This window comes from Orcinus orca, chromosome 6, assembly GCF_937001465.1.
Source record: "Orcinus orca chromosome 6, mOrcOrc1.1, whole genome shotgun sequence".
Classification (NCBI taxonomy): Eukaryota; Metazoa; Chordata; class Mammalia; order Artiodactyla; family Delphinidae; genus Orcinus; species Orcinus orca.
The window spans coordinates 117,764,442-117,783,215 of record NC_064564.1 but is presented as its reverse complement, the minus strand read 5'-3'; the positions used below and the strand labels follow the sequence as shown (position 1 = coordinate 117,783,215).

The 18,774-nt window shown below is 60.2% G+C and overlaps 1 protein-coding gene across 6 annotated transcripts in view; it reads left to right on the top strand.

Moving 5' to 3' along the window:
* COL5A1 (collagen type V alpha 1 chain) overlaps positions 1–16,759 on the top strand; it is a 155,401-nt gene extending 138,642 nt beyond the window's left edge. For 3 of the 6 annotated variants that reach the window (XM_033415356.2, XM_004285013.3, XM_049711442.1), the window contains exons 63-66: positions 267–379; positions 3,295–3,363; positions 6,919–7,152; positions 14,109–16,759. In XM_033415356.2, the coding sequence (XP_033271247.1) occupies positions 267–379; positions 3,295–3,363; positions 6,919–7,152; positions 14,109–14,255 (563 nt within the window). In that variant the 3' untranslated portion in view covers positions 14,256–16,759. Of the gene's footprint in view, positions 1–266; positions 380–3,294; positions 5,380–6,918; positions 7,153–14,108 lie in introns of those variants that run through there. The other 3 variants (XM_012538721.3, XR_007478108.1, XR_007478109.1) reach the window with 3 other exon arrangements.
* Positions 16,760–18,774: the final 2,015 nt, after the last annotated feature.

Here is an 18,774-nt window from a genome sequence, read left to right as displayed (position 1 = left end):
CCCATCCACCCGCCAGCAGGCAGAGCTTGGACCCCGAGGGCCTCACGCTCCAGCTGTGCTCTTGGTGATGCGTCTGTCCCTGTCACTCTGTGGGCCCAGCAGGATGCCATTGGGCAAAGCCCAGAAAGGGCTGTGCTGCGGCACATGCCCGGGCTGTGTGCTGGCCCTGCTGGACTGAGATGTGGCAGCTGCTTCTGGAACTGTCCAAGGAGCAGCTCTCCCGACCCGCCTCCCTCCCTAACCCCACCCCTGACCCTGCGATCCAGGTGAATACTGGGTGGATCCGAACCAAGGCTGCTCCAGGGACTCCTTCAAAGTCTACTGCAACTTCACAGCCGGGGGCTCGACGTGCGTCTTCCCCGACAAGAAGTCCGAGGGGGTGAGTACCCGCCTCCGTGGCCTCCTCTCCCGGTGGGGCCGGGCCAGGGCTCCAGGCATTTCACGTGCGGGCAGCTTTAAGAATGAAAGCCAGAAACGGGCCAGATCTAAACTCACGGCTGTCCCTCCGCAAGTAGACTTGAATCTGCCTTAGGAAGAAATTTCCAGCAATGGGACGGGCTTAGTGCAGCCTCATTTGTGGAAGTTGAAGGGGTGGTTGGCTCGTGGCTATCTTCCCCCTACCACGCCTGGGGCTGGGATTTCCGCCACTGGTTGGTCAAATCCTTTCTAAAATGACCCTACAGTTCTGACCTCAGAGCAACCTGAAACCCATGGAAGGACTTTTGGGAGCGAAAGTGACCCAAATACGTCTTTTAGAAGCTGGCGTTTGCTGAAATTCTTAGCGTCAGCTTCCTGGGTAGTCGCTCCTGAGCGCCATGCGTCCCTCACAGTCTGTTCAGCGAGGTTCTGATCCGTGGAGATTTTGTGGGGTGTCGATCTGAGTCTCCTCTGTGGTCTTTCAGCGTCCTCGCCTCTGTGGTGGGGTCTCTGTGTGTGCGGAAGGGTGTGAACCAGTGTGTGTGGATGGGTGTGCAGGTGGTGTGCGGTGGCATGTGGGTGGCTGGTGGATGGCGTGCAGATGGTGTGTGGATGGCGGGTGGATGGTGTGCAGATGGTGTGTGGGTTGCGTGTGGGTGGCACGTGGATGGTTGGTGGATGGCGTGTGGGTGGCCTGTGGATGGTGTGTGGGTGGCATGTGGGTGGCATGTGGATGGCTGGTGGATGGCACGTGGATGGCGTGTGGATGGTTTGTGGGTGGCACGTGGATGGCACGTGGATGATGTGTGGGTGGCACGTGGATGGCGCGTGGGTGGCTTGTGGATGGTGTGTGGGTGGCGTGTGGATGGCACGTGGATGGCTGGTGGATGGCGTGTGGATGGCTGGTGGATGGCACGTGGGTGGCGTGTGGATGGCACGTGGATGGCGGGTGGATGGCGTGTGGGTGGCGTGTGGATGGCACGTGGGTGGCGGGTGGGTGGCGTGTGGATGGCGTGCAGGGACAGGCATGTGTGGCAGGCGTGTGCTGCTTTCTCTCAAGCACGCGTTGGAGGCCAGGCCCACTGTGGCCCAGGACAAGTGAGGAAGGGGGGCGAGGTCTCTACCTGGGAAGATGGTGGAGACTTTGGCCGCAGTGCCCTTTGCATCTGCCTGGACAGACCCTCCTCCGTAATGTCCCTCCCAGAGGGCTCCCCATCCCGTGCCGCACGCCGAGGGCAGTGGGTTCCTGGAGCCGCAGCCATGGTACCTGTGCAGGTTCAGGGTGGGGCACGGCAGGAGCCGGGCAACCTGTGGTCCTCGGCTTCCCGGCTGCCTCAGCGCCCAGAGCCACTTCCTCTGGAGGGAGAGGTGCCCTCTCCCTAAATCTCACTGTCACCGAGGGGAGCTCCGGCACTCCTGTGGGCCGGCAGGAACAGGGGCTCTGCACTGACGTGGATGTCTTGGGGACCCCTGTTTCATGTTCACGCTCTCCCTACCTGGAATTTTAAATCCTTGGGAACCCACACTCCTGGCAACAAGACCCCTGTGGTTCACAAGGAAATTCAAACCTCAGGACCGTTGCATCTGGCAGAGGCCCAGGAGGAAAATCAAGTGGAAAAATGCTGGCTCATTCTTTTGTTGCTGTCTGTCCTCTGCAAACGGCCTCGCTGCTGGAGAGCCAGTAGGACGCCCCCCAGGAGCCCTTGCTGGTGGTGGAGCCAGGCGGACGGTGGGCTTGGGGCGCTGAGTGACGCCCGCTGCTCCTTGCCTGTCCTCTGCACCAGTGCTGACCGCCAGGGCCCCACGGGCTGGGAGCCTCGGGCGGGTTGAGGCATTCTGCCCAGTCTCCCGGGTTGCAGGGCCCCCTTGGTGGCAGAAGGGCTGGGGATGGAGGGCAGAAGTCTGGACGAGGCGCCAACCTGCCCACGCCTCTGGTCCTGCTCTGGGAGGAGGTGGCCTTCGTGCTTTTCGGGCGCAGTGCTGACAGCAGCAGGTTTGGAACCAGAGGGGAGAGTCCCGAGGGGCGGGGGGCAGGCTGGGCTTGCTCTTCCTCCAGTGGGGCCGCTTCTCAGGATCCCCTGCACGAGGCCAGCTCAGGAGAAGCCAGGGAATGGGGAACGGGACCTGGCACCCAGGCAGAGCACCGGAGGGACAGCTGGGAACAGGCTGGACCTGTGGTCACTCTCCCCAGAGAGAAAACCCCACCACACACCCGGCACACACGCTGCACACGCACCATTTTACACCACGCTCACACACACCATGTACGCCCACATCCTATGCAGAAACACACATGCACGCCTCACACCCAGCCGGACCTCAGTAGGGTCTCCTGCCCACTCTGTCCGCAGGTAGAGGCCTTGGAGATGGAGCCACGCCCCCAGATCAGGGGATCGAATCAGGGAACGCCCACCTGTCTGCTCTCAGCCTATCAGTAGTAGATGATAGTCTCTGGGCGAGACGAGTGAGGATCCGCCCGTTCACCCCTTCATTAGTTCACTCCACGAGCAGTTTTCTGAAGTCACGAGGTGCCAGGCTCTGTCCTAGGTGCTGGATACCCAGAACGGGTCAGATGCAGGCTCTTGTGGCCCTGCACGTGAAGCAGGTGCTTGCGCCTGGAAGGCACCAGGGCTCCCCCGTCCCCATCATGGTCAGGGGTCCATGCTGGAGCGAGTGCCCAGCTCTGGGGGAGTTAGGTGCACCTAAGGGATCTTCTCCCAGGAGGCCATCTTGCATCTCCGTGAGGGCAGGACGCAGGCCCGCTTGGGCGGGGAGAAGGCGTGTGTGCAGGACGTGGGAGCATTTCTCGTGAAGGCAGAAGTAACACTGTCGTTCTCTCTGTTTCTCTCCCTCCCCACCTCCCGCCTCGATGTTTAGGCCAGAATCACTTCTTGGCCCAAAGAAAACCCGGGTTCCTGGTTCAGTGAATTCAAGCGTGGCAAACTGGTAAGACGGCCTTCGACTCGTGTGCAGTGTCCGTTAAACCCACCCGTTTCGTATCTTGCAGAGTAAAATGGCCCGCTGGCCCAAAGAGCAGCCCTCCACCTGGTACAGTCAGTACAAGCGAGGGTCCCTGGTAAGTGGCCACGGGGCTGTCTGCTTGCGGCACGGCCTGGCTCGGCTCTGCATGGGACTAATCGCCCCCAGCGCCGCACCTGCTCTCGCCCTCTGGCCAAACTGCTCCACGGCCACGACCGCCAGACGCGGGCCGGCCCCTCCTGCCACGCTGACGAGGGTTCACTGTAGCCGGGAGCAGCTGAATGGTTGGTTGTCTCTTCGGGTGGAGGACACGAAGCTGGCATTCAGAGCCCCCGCTGGGTGCCGCCAGGAGTTGAGACCAGAGACACCAGGAGTGGAGGGTTTATTTTGCTAAGTCCTAGCGGGCAGCTTGGAGGAAGTGGGTCCTGGACCATTAAACCATCCAGTTCTTTCCAGGATCCGTCCTACTTGTGCCCTGCCCCTGCTGTGGCTGGGGCCCGAGGGGCCATTCCGGTTGCCGACGGGACCCTGGGCTTCTCCGCGGCATCGCCCGCGACCGTGCTGGTCCCTGTGTTAACTTCTGGGGAGCCAATCTTGAATAGGCCATCCCGGAGGTGAAAGGCAACGGGCATCCCTCTAAAGTTCTGGATGTGATGCTTTTCTAGCCGGTATAGAGGCCGAGGCCATTTGGACCCGATCCTATGGGGCCGGCGACGGCTGCCACGCGGCAGGGTGTTTTCCCCGAGCATCTCGGGAGTTTTGATTTGGGCCCGTTTCCGGAATCAAGTGCAGAGTTCTGTGCTCCCTTCCCGGCAAGTTCAAGGACTAGGTTCCAGATGTGGCCGCGTTGCAGGTGCCACGAGAGCCCCCTTTGCTTCCTGCGTTCACTCTTCGGCTAGTGTCCCACCTGGGCCATCCTTGAAGGACGTCCTTCTCACTCAGAAGCCAGCTCTCGGGTCCACGACTTGCGGGCCCGACCCTCTGCCCTCAGTTGGCTCCCCGGGGGGTCCCAGGGCCACGTTCCCCCAGGACTCAGAGTAGGGCCTTCCAGCGGCCTCTGCCCGCTGCACTTGGGGACCCCCCGTTCCTAGGCCCGGGGGTACTCGTGCTCAATTAATATCTCACGGCCCGTAGCCCTGATTCCCAGCCACTGCGGCTCTTTCCAGATACTGAAGGTTTGCGCTCACCTTGCCACGTCAGGGGACTTCCTCTCGTCTCTGTGTGGGGACCTCCGGCACCCTCACCCCCTTTTTCTCCTGCTGTTTCTTCTCTCCTTCACCTCCTCGGTGCTATCCTCGGGAAGGAGCCACTGGCAGGCAGAAGGACCTGAAGTGGACGCCCACTCGGGGAGGCAGTGCCCGGGGCCCTTGAGCCGGGTGGATAGAGGTGGGGGGGTGGGGGGCGCGGGAGTCAGGAGGAGCCGGGGCCGTGGTCCTTTCTGCAGCCGTGCTGGTGGCCTTCTCCAGACAGGGCCCCACACACCCACCCCGTTGCTCTGTGGAAGCAGGTAGAGAACACCCACTTTCAGCCACCAGCCCAGAGCCTGTCTGCTGCTTGGGTCCTGTTTCACAAACAGTTGACCAAGGATGGAGGTGAAGGGACAGTCTAGGGGAAACATCACCGCATCTTTGGCATTTTCCTGCTGCATCATTTCTAGCAGCCTGTGACCATCAGAGTGGACAGGGCATAAATACAGGTCCCTCCCTGAAGAAAGAGGTGCTTTTCTGGGCCGGCTGCCCTGGGCGCCCCACGTGAAGGTGATACTGCAGAGCTGCTTCCCGCCGGGAGGGCGGGGCCTCATGACGGGGCTCTGGGACTCCATCGTGGGGCGGGGCTTGGCCGTGCCTGTCATCCTCCACCTGCCCGGCACTGGGGGCTTCAGGTCCTTCTGCGTCCAGCACTGCCCGCCTCTCTCTGCGCATGCGTCCTCCCTACAGTCAGTCGCCTTCCGTCCAGGAGGAACAGCCAATGGCCCAGACTGCGGTTGGTATTCACTCTCCCTCCTCAAGGTCCGGCTGGAAGTCGGTGTCTGGTGGCTGTGTGGGGAGCTGGCCAGCAGCTCTGCGCTCCCCCCGCTCCGGCGGCAAGGGCAGGATCCCAGGCCTGGCTCACCGCCTTCAGCTCTAACTGTATAGACATCTCTATACATACGTGCACAATATCGGCTTAAATTCTCGCTCGTGTGTTCAGGACGGCTCTCTTAGGGTAGGCTGGGGGCTAGGGTCCGAGACAGAGCAGGGAGGAGAAACGCGGGTCTCAGATGCTGACGTCCGTCTGTGCGTCGTCTGACGGGGAGACGTGATGGGCCACCCTGCTCTGCTGGGTGTGTGAGGAGAGCCTGGCCTCTCACGCTGAGGGCCTTCAGGGAGAGGAGAGAGCCGCCTCGTCCCAGGGGCTAAGGACCGCCCCCGCCCCTGCTGTGTCCAGCAGCTCAGAAAGCTGCAGTTTAGAAGACGCGGAAACCGATCCGTCTCTCGGGACGCCTGGCACTGGCCGCGCCCGGCTGAGCTCTCAGCCCCGCGTGCATCCGACCTGCAATGCTGCGAAGCCACTGGAGGACCAACACTGTCTCCCAGTGCTGCCCTGGGTTTGCTGGCAGAGAGCGGGGCTTTCAGCGAGGCTCCTGCCGCCAGAGCGCCCCGGACTGCCCGCTCAGTGTGGGCTGACCACCCCAGGCCACGGCACGGCCCACTCTGCTTTCCACTGGATTCCATGCCCGGGCAGGGGCAAGAAGGGCCTCTCCCCTGTGCCTCCACGATGCTGCCTGGTCCCTCCAGGCTTCTGGGTCTTGGCCGTATGTCCTGTGACCCTCTCACAGGCCAGCCTTCCTGTCTGCTGGCCAAGACCCCATGCCTCAGGCCCCTTCCTCCCCGAAGCCACCTGCCCTTCCTGTCTCCAATTCTCATGGCCCCAGCCAGGTCCTTGTACGTCACAGAGATTAGCCAGTGGTTTTCATGTATTAGCATAATCTAACAAGCACCGTTTTTCCTCCGGCATCGGGGCACAGTGACAGGGATGTACATGCCAAGCTCATGCCCTCAGGGTACTCATGGTCCAGGGAGGGCTGCAGACCAGGCCCCAGGTGCCTCTGACACAGGAGTCCAGTGCTGGTGTGGAGGGCCTGACAGCCAGTAGGAAAGATGGACACTGAACCGGGCCAAGGTGGGTGAGGGCACCTAACCTTGGCAGGCTTCCTGGAGGCAGAGGCACATGAGCTGAACCCTGGAGGCTGAGTAGGGACCAACCAGGTAAAGTAGAGTGGGCGGGTTATCTAGGTCCCTGAAAGGAATGAGGCGTGGTTCACAGTGTTCCAGGGAACCCCCCAGAGAGCCCAGCGCATGCTGGCCTGGGGCCCGGGGCCCGGGCGTGCAGCAGGTTTCCAGGCGGGGCTCTGGGCGTGGCCCAGGTGACCAGAGGAGACAGCGAGTGGCTGAAGCTCTGGAAGCCCCGGCCGTGTGGACGAGGGGCTCTGCGCAGCCTGTGTGCCCTCCCTGCTGAGCGCCCCTTCTTGTGCCCCTGCAGCTCTCCTACGTGGACACGGAAGGCAACCCCGTGGGCGTGGTCCAGATGACCTTCCTGCGCCTGCTCAGCGCCTCCGCCCACCAGAACATCACCTACAACTGCTACCAGTCGGTCGCCTGGCAGGACGCCGCCACGGGCAGCTACGACAAGGCCATGCGCTTCCTGGGCTCCAACGATGAGGAGATGTCCTACGATAACAGCCCCTACATTCGCGCCCTGGTGGACGGCTGCGCTGTGAGTGTCGCCCGCAGCCCTGCCTGGGGCGGGGGGGGATGGGGGACGGCGTCCGTCGGTGCCTCACGCAGGTCATTCGGACACCACGAACTTCTCGGGCACCTACCGTGTGCCGGGCCCTGTGCGCAGCGAGGGCCCAGGCACGGTGCCACTGACCGTGGCTGGCGGACGTGGAATCCCCAGGCCAGCGGTGGGGACCTTCCCGCGGAGCTGGGGTCGGGAAGGCCACGCTGAGACCTGATGGCAAAGGCCGACCGGGGTCCCTGATCCCGTGCCTGCTGTGACGTGGAGCGTTCTTGGTCCGATGCGGAAGTCGAGACGCCTCCTTTTTGGGGAATGTCCGGAGCTGAGTCTGAGTTTGCTCCTGGGAGTGTGGCCATGCTGGGACGTGTCCTGCAGACTCAGAGGGCATTGACAGTGTCAGCCCTTGTGACACCCCCGGCCCTCGCTGGGTCACCTCCCTGGACCCTGTGCCGCCCTCTGGGAAGGACGTTCTGCTCAGGCCCGAGAAGCCAGTCAGGCCTGGGGTTGCTTCGCTCTTCGGCCCCCGGCCCCTGCGCTTGCCAGGGTCAGCCCCTCGACTGTGCCTCCCGGGGCTGCGTCTGCCCTGGGCAGCCCGGGTCCGAGCTGCATCCTCCTGTCCTGGGCCGTGCACGGGGCCCAGTCCTGGTGACACCCTCGGTCGTGTCCCTCCTGTGCCCTTTCCAGGACTGGAGATGGGGGTGTCAGCAGGAAGCACCGCCTCTGCGGGTCTTAGTGTCACATCTGACATCAGACTCCCGGCCTCTCACCACCTGCTCCCCAGAGACCCTGCCCGAGGCCTCCCACCCAGCCTGGCTCCCTTGGGGGACACTTAGTGTCCAGGGCCAGTTTCGCGGTGCCGGCGCCTGTGGACACTCTCCTCTGGAAGGCACTGTGCCTCTGGTCTCGAGGTCGGGAAAGCTCTTCGCTAATTCCCAGGCCCCAGTTCCGGTCAGGGCCCTTCCCGTGGATTTCCACATTGAGGGAACCATGTGCAGTCCCTTCTGGTTCTTCCTGGTTCCAGAAGGTTTCACCACTTGGCTCCAACACCCTTGTTGTACAGAGTGGCCAGGACACGTATCAGAGCTGGTCACAGGTGTCCCGGGCACTGAGCTGCCTCTGCGTGCTCGTGAGCAGCCAGTGCTCCTGCCTGTGCGTCCATCTTCCCCGCTGGGCGTTCCTGTCCTGTGCTTTCGGGGCGTGTGTGTGGGATCTGAGGGTTCTCCCTAAGGCCTGCTGAGGTGGTCTGGCTACTTGGCCAAGCCAGAGTGTCTGGATGGCCCTGCAAGGCAGGAAAGTGGGAGGGCAGCGCTGACCCACTGGGTCGCTAGTAGCCGCTGAGGGCAGGACTCGGGTGGATCCAAGTTCACGTCCTGCCTGCTCCCTGGCTGCCCCGCTGCGACTGGGATGGACCCTTCAGCTGTGGGAAGCTCCAGTCCTTCTCCCTACAAAAGGATCCAGTTATAACCCCCAAGGGATTCCTTGGGGCTAGAGGTGAGTGCAGGGCAGGCATGGGGCCAGGGTGCCCGGAAGGGCGGCCTCCCCTCCACGCTGCCCTGGCCCCTGGGACTGGTGACGGTCAGTCCTTCAGACCTGCCCATGGAATGCGCAGAACTGGTCCCTGTTTAAGGTCAGATAGGGATGCAGTTCCCTGTGGAAAGAGATCCAGAAGCATCCGGAAGCCTCAGCCGTCCAGCATGTGTTCACGTTCCTGACGCAGACGCCAAGCTGCTCCCAGAAGGCCGTGAGGCACCGGGTAAAGTCATCCCTCACGTCTGTCTTCTACAAACAGAAGTTATAACAGCACCGCGTCACAGGGCTGTTCCAGGGGGAACGTGCCTAAAACGACCTCAGAGCCGTGCTCAGCTGCCGTGAGCCCCAGAAGAATCCCTGTTCCTGTGATTGTTTTAGGCAACACGGGCTCACAGGCACAAGGCAGTCACGGTGGAGGTGTGAGGAGAAACAGGGACTCTCGTAGAGCAGAGGCAGAGCCTGGGACGGGGCTTGGAGCTCCTTGGCTTCCACGGCAGAAAGGGAAACACTCTGGGTGGCCCCATACGTGTCATCTGGTAAAGCGTGCAGACTGGTTTTCTGGAAGAGAGACCGTTCCCTGGAAGGGATGCTGGGAGAATGTATCTTGTGAAGAACCGACTGGGGTGAAAAGGCAGAGGCCCCTGGCCCCCTAATGCAGCTCAGAAGCCTCCTGCACTCTTGAGAGCTTCCTGGGAAGATTCAAGTGCCCCATGCCTCTTCCTCTCGAAGCTCCCTGCCCAGAAGTTTCCAGTACTGCTGTCGAACTCAGAACCTGACCTCCCGGCTCTGCAGGTTCCCAGTACAGGGCAGGCTCGGACCCTCCTTAATCCTGCAATCCAAAGTCCTCTCCCTCTGGCCCAACGTCTCCTGATGACGTGGGTGTGCTGTCAGCATCTGGGGCAGCTGCCCATTGCTTGAGCCTTTCAGGACATCACCAGCATCCATGCACCCAGGGCACGAGGAGCACTCCCCACTCCTGGGTGAGAACCACTCATCAGGGTCTTCGCTTTATTTTGTGAGTGACCTGCCAAGACCCTCAGGGTGTGGCAGAGCTGAATCTCCTAATTCCCACCCCAGCATTCTTCCCACCACAGTCCCTTCCTGGCATAGCTGCACCTTGAATGCCTCCATCAACGGGGAGCTCACTACCTCCTGAGTCAGCCCAGGCCACGGTTCTGAAGTCTCAGTGTTAGGAAGCTCTTCTGAGAAATGAGCTGGAACCCGTTTGCCCATTATTTCCACCTGTCATTCCTGTTCTCTTCCCTTAAGGCATGCAGAGAAAAGCTGGTTCTAGACCAGAGTTTCTCAGCCTTTGGGGCCGGATGATTCTTTGCTGTGTGTGGGTGTGGCAGGGGAGTAGAAGGGTCCTGTGCACTGTAGGATATTGAGCAGAATTCCTGGACTTGACCAGCTAGATCCTCTACCCACTCAGCTGTGACAACCAGAAGTTCCTCCAGACATGGCCACATGCGCCCCGGGGAACAAAACTGCCATTCTACGGGAAGGACAGTCAAAGATTTGGGGATCGCTCAGAAGGCTGGAAGGACCGGGCTCCTTCGCCTCCACCCAAAGAAGTCAGCCCTGCTGCCCAGGAGCTCCGCAGCTGAGATCCACGGGACTCCCGACCGTGAGCTTCTCCTTGAGAAAATCAACAGCACCGATCCAATTTTCTGCCCCGACGCCAGGAATCCTGGCAGTCATTTCTGAGCTCTGTAGTGGTCCTCTGGGCATCGCCAATGCAGAGGCAAGACTTAGCATCATGGGAATATCTGGATTTGGCGCTTGACATTTTTACTTCTGGAAAAGATGTTGCCTTTGAGGAGGTGGAGAGATCATGACTCTAGACAGAATAATCCTGTTGATGGAGGACATGGGCCCACGTTCCTTCAGGCAGGGGAGGGGATTCCGGGGAGGGTTGGGCCCAGCAGAGCATGGAGGTGGGGCATAGGGGCACTTCTGAAGAACGGCCTGGAACGGTCAGCGCCTGCTCACCCCACCCAACTCCGCTGCCCACCGGAAGTTCAGCCACAGTTTGAAAAGTCACATCCCTCCCAGGTAATCCTGCAGGAGGCCTGAAGGAATGCGTGCTAGCTGCCTCCCCCGGGGCGGGGGTTGGGGGGGGCTGCTTGATTCACATGGTGATAAGGGCCAGGGCTTCCCTGGTGGCGCAGTGGTTAAGAATCCGGCTGCCAATACAGAGGACACGGGTTTGAGCCCTGGTCCGGGAAGATCCCACATGCCGCGGAGCAACTAAGCCTGTGCGCCACAACTACTGAGCCTGCGCTCTAGAGCCTGCATGCCACAACTACTGAGCCCACGTGCAACTACTGAAGCCTGTGCGCCTAGAGCCCGTGCTCCACAAGAGAAGTCACCGCAATTAGAAGCCTGCGCACCGCAACAAAGAGTAGCCCCTGCTCGCTGCAACTAGAGAAAAGCCCGTGCGCAGCAACAAAGACCCAATGCAGCCAAAAATAAATAAATAAAATAAATCTATTTAAAAAAAAATAAAAAAATAAGGGCCAAGGACACTGGGATTCGGACGCTGGCACGGTGCGGCCCTGTAGCCTCATGGGTGGGCCACTGAGCAGGGCCGGCCCTGTGGAGGAGCACAGATGACCGGGCAGGAGGCCCAAGGAGCCATGCCACATAAATCCCCTTGCTTGTGCAGCTCTGCGCACCCCCGGGGGCCATTGCCAGCCCATAATGGTTATTAATGCCTCAGGAACGACGGGGTAATGGAGCGGTGTGCGCACGGCGGCTTACAGCTTACAGATGCCCCCGCTAAGCGCTCTGATCGTCGGAGCTCTGGGGCCCATCAATCCGAGAGAAGTCACCCTGCCAGCTGAGCACGCGCCACCGTCCCTTGTGGGCGGAAGAGACGGGCGCCGGCCCTGCCAAGGGCTGTTTGCCCCACTCCCCGTGGGGAAGGAGAAGGCTGGGCTGCCCAGCTCACGGGTGCACGAGGCTCAGGCCGCCTGTGGCCGAGGCCGCACAGCTCCCCGTGACAGCAGCGGCTCACGGGAGGCCAGCCCAGACGTCTCACTTGAGTCCCTGCTGGGTGGTTGTCGGACCAGTGAGGGGGTAGAGCTGGGGCAGGCAGGGTGGACTCTGGCCCCTCCTCGCTGGACTGGCCGAGAGAGGGCGAGGGCTCAGCTTCCTCCCAGGGCTCCATCCTGCAGGGGCGTGGCTGGGCATCCTCTCTGGGGACCCCGTGTTGGAAGCTCGTAGCATCTGTGCCCTTGAGCTCCTGGCCGCCAGAGCAGGTCCTTCAGACAGTGTCGCTCAGGGGATGGCCGTGACTCACGTGTGTCCGAATTGCCCGAGCTGCGTCTAAACCAGGCAGACGCTGCATCCACCCTAGGCCTCCTGAATCCCATCTCTGGGAGGGACCAGAGCCGGTAGTGCTAACGAGCTCCCGAGGGGACGCACGTCGGCTCGTAAGTGCGAGTCCTGGCTTTAAAGCATTTCCAGCCTGGCCTGCTGCGGGTAGGAGTGAGCGCTCTCCTTAAGGCAGGGCTGTGGGGAGGACAGGTTCGCGGGGTCAGGGAGGCCCTTCAGGAGGCGACGTCTAGAAGCTCACAGAGCAGGTCTCTCCCAGGCTCGGCGCCTTCGTGGAGGCCTGGCCGGGAGCCCTGCCCCCATGAGGCTTCCTTCCATCCTCGCCACCTCCTGGAGTTCCAGTGGAGACAAATGAGCCGCAGAGAGCATATTACTTATCCATGGCTTGTAACAAATTACCTCCCAAAGGTAGCACCTAGAAAAACAAATATCTGTCATTTGACTCAGTTTCCGAGGGCCAGGACTCTGGGGGCAGCGTAGCTGCATGGCTGTGGTCCAGCATCTCTCCCGTCTGCTTGAGCTGCCGTCACAAATCACTGCAGAGCAGGGACTTGTCGAGAACAAGCAGTGGTTTCTCACGGTTCTGGAGGCTGTATGTCTGAGCTGGGCGCCGGCTGACGGGCTCTGGTGAGGGCCCTCCCCCGGGTTACAGACAGCCGCCTTCACGCGGGGTTAAGAGCTTTCTGGCTGTTTCTTAAAGGGGCACGAGTCCCATTCATGAGGCTCCACTCTGACCTAATTGGCTCCCAACGGCTCTGCCTCCCCACTCCGTCACAGTAAGCTAAGGCCCCCCCACCTGGATCTGGGGGCCACACACAGTCTGTCCCTAATGGTGCCGTGAGGTTGCTGAGCTGCTGTCACATGAAGGTGCCCTCGTGAGGGGCTGTTCCTCACCAAGTGGGCTCCCCCGGGGAGGGATCCGTGGGGGATATGGGGCTGGGGCCGTCGTGGAAGCTGCCGCCCGGAGAGTGAAGGCCGCCTCATAGCAGCTGGACTTACTGAGCGCCTCCCCAGGGTCATGCAGGGCTCCAGGGGCTTTATGTGGTCACACAGGTGATGGTCACGGCCTCCCCCAGAGGGAGGGACCCACGCTGTCCCACGGGAGGGGAACAAGGCCCCGGGAGGCACTGCCTTCTCCCTCAGCTGGACATGCCTCGCTGGGGAAAAGACGGGAGGGAGGGCCTCCCTGGGGCCAGATCCAGCTGAGGATGTGCCTGGTCCAGTGCGAGGTGGAGAAGGCTGCTGGTCCCAGACAGGTGGGCAGACCGTGTCTACGAGGATCCGGGACCCTCGTCTTGGGGGAATTGATGGGGGACAGGGTCAGTGCCTCCCTGACAAGTATCCTAATGCTCAGGGTTGGCTGTAGGTGCTGTCTGACCAGGGTGGACCTGCACCTTCACCCCCTGTATTCTGGGAGATGTGGAGGGCGGCAGAGGGGTGACACCACTCCTGGAGCAGTTCTGTCCCTTTCCTGGGGCTCACTCTCCTAATCGGAAACGTGGGGCTTACGTCCCCCAGGGTGGTGCTGAGCGTGAACTCAGATGCTCACAGGGATGGAACAGGTGGTCGGAGCAAGGGAGGGCCTGATTCATCCCAGTAGTTGCTCCTCCCCCAAGCTCGCCCGGTCCCTCCATACCTCAGTTTACCCAGTACTCCTCTGAGGGCGGGTAAGGCCCCTGTCCTCGAACTTGTGAACGCGGATCCCTCTCACTTCCGAGCGCGGTCCAGCCCGCTGATGGCCCCAGGGAGGGCCTGCAATCCGCTGTCGCGGTCTTGGGATTCTCAGACTTCCTCATCTTCGAACAAGGAGTCCCTGGTGTGGATGTGCCACCTGGCGGGGAGGGGACACAGGTCCAAATGGGCTGCGGACCCTTGCACGGCCTCCTTACGCGCGCTCCTGTGCCCCTCCCGGACGGGGGGTGAGGCGGACGTCTTGGGGTGCGCCGCCTGCTCCCCACGGCTCGCCCTGCTGAGGGTGGGTTTTCGGAGCCGTGGCGGGCGTGGATGGCTGGTTCATCTCGGAGCCCCCGCTGACCCGCATCCCCCTCCCTCCCCTTCCCCAGACAAAGAAAGGGTATCAGAAGACCGTTCTGGAAATCAACACCCCCAAGGTGGAGCAAGTGCCCATCGTGGACATCATGTTCAACGACTTTGGTGACGCGTCACAGAAATTTGGCTTTGAAGTGGGGCCGGCTTGCTTCGTGGGCTAGGAGCCGCGCGAGCCTGGCCCCAAGAGCAACCTCGTGACCTCAGCGCACCGCCCGCGGGTGTCCTGGACGGTGAAGGCCCCTCGTCCCTCCCCACCGCGCCGGGCCCACTCCACACCCAGAGAGAGCAAAGGGAAAGAGCCGGAGTCCCGGCCCCGGAGACGAATCACATGACCTAGATGCCCCGCAGCCGCTGCTTTGCTCCAGTTCCGTTCCGTCTACACCACACTCCCCAGGGAAGGGAACGGGGCCCACGCGTCTCGCCCCCGAGCCCGTGGATCTCGTTCACTGAGAGTCCACAGGGGCCCGGGTGTGGCTGCAGTATTTGGAGATCATGTTTTGTTTTTTTGGAAAAAATTCAACTTGAAGATGTGTACTTCCCCCGACCTTCAAAAATTGTTCCGAGGCAAGCCTTGTAAAGGTCGCCTCACCCTCCAGAGCCTCTGTTTTTAACAAGATCCATTCACAGGCCCAATGTCATCCTGCATGTGCCTTTCCGATGGATTAAAGGTGCTTTTGTTTTTGTGAGTTTTAAGTAAATATTTGTATTGTATTGTCATAAATGTACAGTGTCCCTGACTTTCAATCATGCCTGTAAACCCCGCTTTGGTCCCACCGGGAGAATTGAAAAAACAGGTGGGGTGTCCATCGTGGGATGTGGTCCACACCCCTGCCCGCTCAAGGACGTGTGAGAAATTAGAAGTTTGCCAAGGGCAGCAAGAATTCACCCCACCATTTACAAAGCAGGCGCCGGTGCCCCTTTCAGACAAGTCTTTGATTAGCTCTGGGTTTTACTTTTTAACAGGGAGAAAAAGAAAAAAAGGATTTTATACTTTGCCTTCTCCACATGCACTTAGATGGAAACGCAGGCTTAAGTTAATTTTAATTGCTTCCTTTTTCCATGTTTCTTCCTGCAGAGCCTGATGGGAGGATGTCCAGGGCAGGGAAACCACATTTTCTGTAGATGATAATTAAATGAAAATTGGTGCTTATTTTTACACTTCTCTTTCGTGGTGCTATCTGTTAAGATCTCCTTGAAGGTGACACTGGGGGTAGCTGCCATGCCTCCTTCTCCCATCTTTCTCCATCCTGGCTATTGCCTCCACCATCCGGGTTTTTGCCAAGCACATTAAGGTAAATGCGGGTCACCTTCCCTCCCATGGCCCCGTTCTCCTCCCAGACTGCAGTGAAGCCGCCCCAGGCCAGGTACCAAACTTAGGCCGTGCATCTGTGATCTGAAAACACACACACACACACACACACACACACACACCACATGGTCGCTTACCGCGTGGTCCACGGTGTAACGATGGCGGATTGTATTCTGTTGCCGAACGTTTGTGGTGCTAATTTCTGCGTTTGTTGCAAGAACTGAATTGAAGCGGCAGCATGTGGCCTCAGCTGGGCCGCCTTTGCTGCAGCCTCAGCAGACAGACACATGTGCAATGAACTCTGGGAGTCCCTCCGGGGTTGCCAGCGGTGCCTTTTCCCCACGAAAGCGATGTGGATTTTTCCATCCGCAAACGCGCTGGGTGCGGGTCTCAGCCGCGCAGGCGCTCGGGGCCAGCCGGGCTTCATCTGATACTGGTCCTCCCTGAGCGAGGGTGAGGGCTGGCAGGGCCAGCGAGGAAGGGCGATCCCTTTACTGTGAAAAGCTGCCCGTGTGCAATGCCCTTTCCTTCCACAATGGGAGAAGCAAGACAGGCCCCAGGGCCCCTTGCAGCCTCCTCGGGAGGAGCTGTGACAGGTCCCAGCTCTGGTGCTGTTCTCCGCCCACCCCGCCTCATTGGACCGTGGTTCCGGCTGAGGAAACCACTGCGGAGCAACCCAAGAATAACAACACACCGCCCACGAGGATTTCCTGGATTCCTCTGGAAACTGAGTCTTGCTGTTGCCAAAGAAAAGCCTGGCTTCGAGATTCTTCCGAACCCAGGATGCCAGCGTCTGCCAGCGACCCTCTCCTTCATCTCGTCAAAAGAAAAGCCATGTCGGAGCATCGCCCTAGGGCGCCCTGTGGGTTTTGTCTAGGTCATGTGATTCCACTTCGATTTCTCATCCTGCCCGAGTTCTCCTTTTATTCTGTCGATCTTTTCCTCCATTGGACCCTTCAGAGCTGTTGTAATTTGTACTGAAGTCAAAATGTGTCCCATTTTCCCCAGACCACTTAGCTATGGTATATTGCAATAAAATTACTTCTTGCATTTGCAGAAATTCTTCTGGCGTAATTTTATTTTTTCCCCCTCATCTACATAATCGGACACATGTGGGCGAAAAGCAGAAGAAAACGGTTCAAAGGAAACCTGTGATAAAGATTCTAGGACATTAGGGCCTTTAAAACTAGAATGTTGAGTGACACATGGTACATTTCCTAAAAATCCAGTAGGCGCGTTCATACGTTTTAACTGTAATGCCCAGGAAAGGGTGTTTTGAAGTATTTTAAACCTGTGTAACAGAGGAATAATTGTAATCCTTTTCCAATAAATCAAGATTAATGTTTCCACCGTAAACAGATGTGATCGGCTGTCTTCTTAAGTGTGACCAGGGCCTTCCCCTGCATTAAACCAGTGTTTGACCCCAGTCTCAGGACAGGAGAAGCTCTCAAAATCCCGGCCAAGGTCACAGAAAGTGGAAGGAAGCCACTGCCCAAGCCACGCGCCAAGGGAGCTCTTCCTCGGAGGAAGTGGCAGCGGGCGTCCGGAGACAGAGCTGTGCCTTGGGGTGCCCTTGGGTTGTGGTCAGGCACCAGCCCTCCAGGCTTCCTGGGGGAGTTTCCACAATCCTGGGGCATCCCGACCTCGACAGTGTGCGGGCCTCACTCTCGCCCTGTGGAGGTGGCAAGTCCCCAGGCTCCCCCTCTGCTGTCCAGCTACAGAGTGGGATGATAGTACCCGGCCCCCTGGCTCGTCCTGGCCAATGACCCTGAGCAGAAGTAGCAAGTGGCTCTTCCAGTCTGACATACTGGCTCCCTCTTGCGTGTCACCAGCCACCAGTTCCCAGAGTGGCTGCGTCCCCAGTGAGTGGGTCCCGGAGGGAGTCCCTGACCAACCCTCCGTGAGCTTACAGCATGAGCGAGAAACATGTTGCTTTCAGCCAACGCTGATGTCAGGGATTGTTGTTACTGCAGCAAAACCTAGACCCAGTGGCTCTCAGAGCGTGGTCCACGGACCATCGGCACGGGCGTCAGCACCTCGTTAGGAATGCAGATTCCTGGGCCCTGCGGCAGACCTGCTGACTCAGACACGTTGGGGGCGGCCCCGTCACCTGTGTTTTGACAAGGCCCACAGGTGATTCTAGGGTTGGCTCGGGTTTGAGATCCACCAGCCTGGACAAAACGGAGCCGATGGGAAAGTGAGACCAGGAGTGGGCAATCGCTTTGACAGACACCAATGCGAAGTGGCGGGTCCCCCTGCCAGACAGTGGAGGCGGGGCTATTGTCAGAAGATGGAAGGCTCCCCGTCTCCAGGGGCAGAAAGTGAGGTCAGATCGCTCTTTGCTACCTGGGCGAGCTCACAGGCCGATCACGAGCAGTAGCGCGTGACCTGGGAAGAGGTCGGAATGAGGACGGTGACGCAGGCCGCTTGCTCTCGACTGCACTTGGCACGAGAGGAAACAGAGTCCGCAGACTCGAGGGTTTTCGGGGCTGGAAGAGGCAACCGTTTCTCAGCATCGACGGTTGAAGATGAAACTGAGAAACACTCTGTGGGACAAACACCAGTGAAAGCTCGTTCATCACAGGTCTGAGCAACGCACTTGTTTGAAACCTCGGCCTGGATTGCAGCGGCGCCTAACGAGTGACTCAGGAAACAGTGTGGCGCTCCCGTCAGAGCCGGACAGGTCGGAAGCTGCTGCACCGACGTCAAGACAGGGAGTGGGGCAGGCGGGGGTTGTGGGAGCTATGGGCCCGGGCGCCGGTCCTTGGAGGCCAGTGAAATCCAACGGGCCGGAAGCTGATGACCTGGTTGAGAGGTGTCCTGCAGGGAGAGCCGCCAGCCTGGCCTGAGGAGTCCATGACCGAGACTTAGAGTGACCCGCAGGCCTCCAGGGGTCGCGCTGGCCCACAGGTGCCCCGCGGGGCTGGGTGACGGGGCCTGGGGAAGACCAGGGGTGGCCTCCCCTCACTGGAGGCGGGTGCTCAAAGGTGAGCAGGCTGAGCCTCGGGGAGGTGGGGGAGGAGGCTTAGCGTTTAAGATCGTAGTGTCCTGAGTGAGACCCATCTGGGGCAAGGCCCTGCAGAGCCCCCATTTCTCTGCACCTCCTTCCTCATCCTGGAGACTTCGCAGGTGAAGGCACCTGCCCGTAGGCTGGGCCAGAGGAGGAGAGCCTGCAGGTGCTGGGATGGCCGGAGCCTAGAAACCAGCGAGCAATCCCACCTTGCGCATCCCCGGGGATGGGAGCAGTGAAGCTAGACTCACTTGGGTACCGCTCTCCCAGCCCCAGGGCCCGCCCCCCGCCCCTGCACCGTCCATCACGCCCCAGCAACTGGTCCGCAGGAGCTCATCAAGCCCCTGCAGCCACCCGCAGC